The sequence below is a fragment of the Phalacrocorax aristotelis genome, chromosome 12 (assembly GCF_949628215.1).
Source record: "Phalacrocorax aristotelis chromosome 12, bGulAri2.1, whole genome shotgun sequence".
NCBI classification, from domain to species: Eukaryota; Metazoa; Chordata; class Aves; order Suliformes; family Phalacrocoracidae; genus Phalacrocorax; species Phalacrocorax aristotelis.
In genome coordinates this window covers 21,940,001-21,947,500 of record NC_134287.1, presented here as the reverse complement: position 1 = coordinate 21,947,500, position 7,500 = coordinate 21,940,001, and the positions used below count along the sequence as shown (strand labels likewise).

The following is a 7,500-nucleotide window of genomic DNA, read 5'->3' as shown; positions in this document are numbered from 1 at the left end:
CTGGTTTAGGGTCTTGTCGCCAGGACACTCGTACTCAGTATCTGAAATAAAAAGAAATAAACATTTCCTTCCTGCTGAGGTTTATTTGCATGAATGATGCTTCTGTTTGGGGTCTGGTGGAAATACGCTTTACTAATGGTGTTTCTAGATGTAATAGGTGGTTTTCTGCCACAAATATTCCTTTAGCCAAACAATATTTGGATTGGACCAAACTAAAGCCACCGCTTGTGCTTGTAATACCAAGTATTTTCTTGCTTGGTGTTGAAATTCAAGTACAAAAGTCTTTCTGGTCTATTTGCTACGAAACCTCCTCTCAAAAAGGTTAAGAAGAGGTGAAAAGGATGAAAAGACACTTGCAGGGTTTAAAAAATCTTCTATGGGAAAAGCATCTTTCATATCACAAGAAAGTCTCCCCTAGGTTGTTATGTGCATAAGGTGGAGGCTTAAGAGCAGACACATTTGCAGATGAACTGCTTTTACTAGCTTCTCCGAGACATGACATTTGTTCAGAAGATTAGCCAGGTTGTAATGTGTAGCATAATTGCACTGTGCGGATGTCCCAGAAGTGAAAACCTAATTGCTTGACAGGCCTATAACTTTGTGGTACGCTCTCACCTTGTTAGGTCCTTTTCTGATGCAGTTCAAATGAAGTCTGGCCGCAGGTGTGCCTAATTTACCTCGCAACAGAACGTGTTGAGTTTAATTGCACAGTGGTTGTTAGGAAAAATTGGTGGGTGGAATATCAAGTGACTTACTGTACAGGGATGGCAGATGGGCGTTGAGAGGCATCACGAGCTAAGTGTATAGGTGAGGTGAGTTAATAAAAGATGTAAATTTTATCTTAAAATAGTGAAGTCTTGTGGTAGGTAATACATTTTAATTAAGAGGGTAGCAGTCCCCTTTCCAGCAGTGTGAAAAAATCAGAGCAAAGGAACATCACAAAGACTGCATTTCTATCCGTATCAGTATTTTAGGAACAGCTTAGTATGTTTAGGAAGGCTGTCCTGCAAGACTGTATTTATTAGAAAGACTACATTTTTGCATGGAATTCAAAATATAGCAGGGAGAGGCAAATCTAGAAGGGTTTGTATTCTCATTCTGTTGGTAGCAACGAAGTTTGAGACACGACCACACCGCGCTCTGATCTAGCTCCTCGCTCCTTACTCTGTCGCAGCGCTCTTGTCTCAGGAGCGCAAGGAGAGCAGAGACAGCGCCTGGTCCTGTTCTCGCTGCGGTAGCGATGGGTCCGTTACGCCCGCGGTCCTTGTTGGCCAGCAGAGAGGAACGATCAAGTCGGTCATCCTCTCCCGGCAGGCTTTGAGAAACGCCCTGCCTGGGAACGTGGTTTTTAACTTGTGTTGTCTTCCTCTGAAAATCTTGTCTCGATGCCACCTGTGCTCTGGAAACTCGGATTAAAAAATAAAATAACATATCTCAGTATCAAGGAAGGCAGCAGAGCTGAAATGCAAGTGCTGCTTGTGTTCACCCCAGCCGTGTGGCTTCAATATTTAGCCCAGTGCTCAGGGTCATCCTGGTAAATGTGAAGATGCCTAATTTCACCAAACGTGGGCCCTTTTCACCAAATAATTGAACAAATACCAGTTCCAGCTGATGATCAGTGAAAGGGTGCTTAACGGCCCTTTTTTCTGACAGGATGCGAGCTCTCTGTACAGAAACAATTCATCACGAACGCTTCACGTTAAAAACAACCCACGAGGAGTGATACTTAGCATTCCTAGTGCACAATTCATTGGAGAATTTCAGAGCAATTTACAAACATTAGCTCAATAAGCCTCACAACACCCATTTGAGATCAGAAAAAAAAAAAAAAGATAAGATACTCATCTTCAGCCTGACTGTGGCACTAAGTAGCTGTAAAGCTGGAGGCTCTCCCCAGCTCCTGACTCTCCAGTGCCTGGTGGTCCCGTACTGACGTGGGCATCAGCTGGTCCTTGCACACCATCGCAGTCCAGGCAGTGGAAGGTGTGCAAGAAAGAATAGAGGTATGATGGAAATGCTGTTACGTTTAGGTTATACTCGGTTGATCTGGAGATCCTAAGTATCTTAAAAAATAACCCCAAAACCAAGGCGGATAAAATTAGGGTGAGGGTGTGGCTGACAAAGGCTTTGAGGAGCTGCTGATAGTGTCCCTGCGACGGTGTCCAGAAAATCCGAGTTCAGGTGAGCATCCGAGCCTGGAGATCACATCAACCGCCGCGCAAATCCAGTGCTCTTTCAGCTCAACAGCCAAACCTCCTTTACAGACTTTGGGATAGGAACTTTTAAAGAAACGTGCATTCAGCTAAACTAAAAGTATCAATTTATTTATGCACAGTTTCAGTAAACCTAGTCATTTCCCTCCTTGCCTCTCTGATATGAGAGATTGCTCCTTCAGCGTTAGCATCTCGTATTAATATTAGGGTCCCGCTCAAGGTTTGACTGAAAAGGAAGAGCTGTCATTAAAAGCACCACTTTGTGATAAGGGGGACGCTCTGTAATGCTCCTGTCCACCCGCCGAAGCTCTGCAGGAGCGAGCGCGACACGGTGCAGCCGCAGCTGTACTTTCTGTCGGCCGTGGCTGGGCCGTGTTGGGCTCTGAAGAAGGGAAGAGGGGCCTGGCTTGCCCCCTGCCAGCAACGCTGTGGGCACATGGAAACTTCTGTGAGATGCATACAGCGAGAGTAGTCACAGACTCGTAAAGATTGACATGACTAAATGAGAATTGTTCATATTCCAAATGTTAAGCTCTGCCTAACCTCGCTATTCAACGTCTATAGAGTTGGGCAGCCCAAGCTGCCGGGCTGGTCCGTGTGAGAAATTCTGCACGAGGAGAAAGTCCTGAGCCTCGCTTGTCATTAGCCATCAATTATTAGCTGAAAACCAGACCTATAGAACTTTATTTTAATTATGAATTGTGAAAATATTGCTACATACAGGAAAGAGGAGGCGCTGGGCTGTGAACACCCTCCCGCATGCGTAGCCTGGAGGGTGGAGACATCCCCGATCCTCCAGTACTGGAGGGCAGCATAAAGGAGTTTGCACCTTTCCAAGCTTTTGCCCTTCCTATAAGTGCTTGCTGTGTTCCCGGGAGGCAGCGCTGCTGCAAAGGCGGTTTATGGGGGGATGCCTAGATGATAAGGGTTAGTCCTAAATAATTGCTGGTTACCGCTCAGCAAAAATAAGCTGGATTTCCATCCCTGGGTAGAGTGACACCTCATAGTTAAAGGCTGGCAAAGGTTGAAGAGGTCGTAAGACAGGGCCTAATTTGCCATGTTCCTTTCCTTTCAAAAACAATGAGGGAAGCGGGGCCTTGCCGGTGGGCAGATCCCGCCTGGATCTCCCTGGAGTCAGCAGGAGTTGGATCGAGTCCCTTTGAATAGCGAGAGTTTCCAAACCGGAGGCAAAGCCAAGTGTTTTTCAGAAGATTGATCATTCATTACCTTGGAATTTTTCGACATAGAGGTCATTACTGCTAATATAAGTTGTGAAAAAATAAAATGTATTAAAAAAAATAGAGACAAATTCTCATCTGGTGTAAGTCATTGACTTTGAAGTCAATGAGTCATTGAAATCAACTTTCCCACACCGAGCTAAGGATATGGCCTGGAGTCAATACATTTGTAGTCGTTGAAAAATTAAAAATATAAATTTGCCTTTCCCTGGCAATAATGTTCTGTTTACGACAGAGATCTTACGCTTTAAAATAAGTTCATTAAGTAATAGGAAAGTAATATTTCACTACCAGTATTCTTTGGGGTATAACTATTTATGATTAAATTTTATTAAACTTTTTAAAAATTGGATTTACATTTTGATGAATCTAATAGATTTCAATTTTGTATTTTTATAGATTCTTCCTAAAGTTTTTCCTCAAGTGCAATCAGAACTGTTTGAAGAATGCAGGCAACCCGCGAGACATGCGAAGATTCCAGGTACAGATCCCTCTTAAAAGGCAAAGGATATATTAAAGGCTTGCTCGCATCTTCATCTTGAACTTTTTTTACGAAAAACCAGTACCAGCGCTGCTACTTAGTGTAGTTCCAATGCTGCGTGCCTTTAAAAAAGCCACGCAGTCGGTATTTTACGTTTTCCCCACTAATTTCAATGCTGGTTCTTGGGACTCGCCGAGTTCTTGAGTGGGCTGTAATGGATCAATGCTGAAACAAGTGGGTCTCGCCTCAGAAAGTGTTTCCATAGTTTTCCTTCAGGCTAACGCCTTGCGTTGTAGTGCAGCGAGTGCTCAGACCTACAGAGGTTTTACATAGACACACCGAGTAGCTTAATCTTATTAACCGACGTGGCCGTGGAGCGCAGTGAAGTTTGGATCTCACACAGGGGTTTTTCACATTCACAACTTGTAAATCCAACAGTGGTGGCCCAACCACGTATTTCTATGCCAACTGTGTTAGAAAACGTTTAATGCTTCACTTTCTCCTTACAGCTTTTGAAATACCCTGTGGTGAATCATAACACTACAGAGAGACAGCTGACGTGACGGACAAATGGTTTCCTCCGTATTTGGGGTCATTTGAAATGCTTGTTAGGAAATGTATGCTTTTTATTTCAAAATATTCCGCAATGATTCATATTTGAGACTAATAATAAACTGGTACTGAGATGTTCAAAACTTTCTTGTTTTTGAGAAGAATAACTTGTGGTTAAAGTTGATAGCAAAACATGTGACATCTGTTTTCATGCACAGCCAACCAACCGGTGAAGCCAGAACCCTTGAGCCAGCCAACAGAAAAGATCTGTAGCTGGAAAAAAATATTTCTTCAAAACAATTGAGCCAAGCTTCCATTTTTCATGCATCTCGGCTTCACGTGGCATTGGTGATATTGATCCATCTGAACAGAACAGAAGGTCAAACCTGGAATGAGTGGAAATGTCCTCTTTGTCTCACCGATGACTAAATGAAGCATCAGTCATGAGTGATCTTGTGGTCGACAATGGAGCCAGTAGGCACCAGAAAGACCTTCCCGGGTCTTTTTAGCTAATCTCCCTGCCTCTCAGAAGGTTTAACTGGACTTAACAGTGTGTCAGATCTTGAACAATATTTTTAACTGGTTTCACTGTCTCAGCACCTTTCTTTAGGTGCGCTGCAGGAATAAGCCGATATAACAAAGCATAGCATGTCTACTTTCTTTTGCTGAACTACAGTATTTTCCCTTGGTGACTGACCTATATATACATGACAGAACAAAAATAGTTGTCATTTTTATATACGCCTTTCTCTGTCTTTTTAATATACCATGTTCTAGGAACAAAATCCAGAAACCTTTGCTGAAAAAAATCGCACTTGTATGTTTTGCAATATTTCTTAAAATTTCTTAAAATCTCATTAAAAGTGCAATCGGGTAGCCCCGTGGCCTGGCAGCAGCTCTGCGGCCGAGGTGAGTGTGCAACCTCAGCCCTCTCCTAGGTGGATGTTGACAAGAGTGCAAGTGTCCACTTCTGGGAGGAGAAAGGTAGGGAAGCAGAGCAGCCTGGCGGAGAACTGCCCCGGGGCTGCTCTAAAGGGTACCGCAGATGGCTGTCTCAAAGGAGGCAGGATACGCAGCAAAGGTGCTGCGATAGCTGAAAGCTAATTATGGGCTGTGAATAAGAAGCAGGATCAGAGGTGATCCAAAACATAGAAGCAGGCAAGAATTTTCTTCTGACGCCTTGGACCAGCTCTGTGCAAAAGGAGGCTAGTTTTAACCCTTCCATTTTTGTTCATTAAGTGTTTGGGTGTAGAGGCTGGTGTGACAACCCTGGCAATCATTTTTGTTACGTCCAAAAGCAAAATAAACAGAAGGCGAAAGCTAGAATTTGTACGAGCTTTCGCCGCCGTCACCAGTAGGGTTGATAAGGCCTAACGTAGCCATTGATTATAAGGACTCTGCTAACGTTAAGCCCCAAAGAAAACGCTGCAGTGACTACTTCATTTAGAAAACCTGGAACCCACAGCACAGGGCCCATGCTGGAGTATTTAAATAAGATGTAAATGTCTCTCTGGGATAATAGCGACCGACCTATGAAGCCGTGTTCCACACAAACACAGGCACATCTCACGGTTTCCTCTTTGGCTTGTGTTCCTGCAATATCGCTTCCGGAAGGAGTTTCACAACTCCATTGTGTAGGTGTTTTTTTCGGGAAGGTTGTGCATTTTGCATATGTTCCTTTTCCATTTTCTACTGAGAAGCAGCTGGAAGCCAAAGAAGGCCCTATCCATCATCTCTTCTATGGCCGGACTCTGAACCTGGACACAAGAATAGGAGCCTTTCACTCAAAAATAAAGGAGGAAATTCCATTGACATACCAGGGTCAATCACCATCCAAATGAACTTGAGAAGGGATACTTTTCATGGATTGAAAACACTTTCACTATTCATATTCAACTCGATCTTTTCAGATGCAAAAAAGTTCATTATCAGACATTAAATGTAATTGTAAAACTGACCTGGAGATCATTTACTGAAGAAAAAATGGGGAGTTACGATGGTTCCTGATTTATTAAGCTTTTTTTATTTGGAATCCTCACAACCCTTCATTTGAAGACAGTCTCAAGTGAACAAATTTTAATTAGATAAACTATCTAATCAATATATCAACAGATCAATCAAAACAGCAGCTTTTAAAATGAGTGGCTAGAGGGGTGTTTCTGAAACTAATGGCTAGAAGAATATTTCCCTGAATTGAATTCATTTGTTAGCATAATAGGAGATTAAACTCTAATTAGTGTAGCAGGTTCTGAAGAGAAACAATTGTGAGTTAAAAATCACCAGTGTTAGCCACATAAACAAAGATGTATTCGTAGTTGTCACTCACTTCGTTTAAAGCGAAAAGTAACAGGCTGTGACGTTGTTTTGTCTTAAAAGATCTGATTCTGTATCTAGGCTGGTGAAAATGCGCAGGATTTTTTAAATCGCGGGTTTTGTTTTCTTTTTCAGGTTGTTGTATCAACAACAGTCAATGTGGATGGCCACGTGCTGGCTGTCTCAGACAACATGTTTGTACACAACAATTCCAAACACGGGAGGCGGGCTCGCCGCCTTGACCCCTCAGAAGGTACGGCCCCTTCTTATCTGGAAAATGGTAGGCACACATTTACATGTCTTTTTTTATTTGCAATGCTTTTTTTTTTTTTAGTTTTTTTTTTTTTGCACCATACTTTACGTTGATACACTACTACATTTGCTTTTACATAATTTCTTCTCTCATCCGTCAAACCACCTATTAAAAAAGTCCATTAGTATTTCTCAGCCCTTGTCAACCAGAATACGGTCACTCCTGAATTTGCTTCTGACTTCTTTCTTTATTTAATACTTACAGTTTTGCAGTCACAACCAATTTTTCATCTTTTTCTACTTTATTTTTTTTTTCAGTCTTGTTTTGCTTGCAGCTTTTTCTTGCTATTTAATTTGACTTGATTTTATTTTGGCTTGTCATATTCCTTGATCCAGAGGTACAGTCTCAGGTTATGTATGCAAGTTTAAGTGGATGGTAAAAACATGACCG

General features: G+C 42.4%; 1 protein-coding gene across 25 annotated transcripts in view; it reads left to right on the top strand.

Moving 5' to 3' along the window:
- Positions 1-7,500, top strand: part of EBF3 (EBF transcription factor 3) — a 127,853-nt gene that overhangs the window by 80,397 nt on the left and 39,956 nt on the right. For 13 of the 25 annotated variants that reach the window (XM_075107799.1, XM_075107788.1, XM_075107798.1 and 10 more), the window contains exons 7-8: positions 3,851-3,932; positions 6,933-7,077. In XM_075107799.1, coding sequence (XP_074963900.1) covers positions 3,851-3,932; positions 6,933-7,077 — 227 coding nt within the window. The remainder of the gene's footprint in view (positions 1-3,850; positions 3,933-6,932; positions 7,078-7,500) is intronic. The other 12 variants (XM_075107803.1, XM_075107802.1, XM_075107793.1 and 9 more) reach the window with 1 other exon arrangement.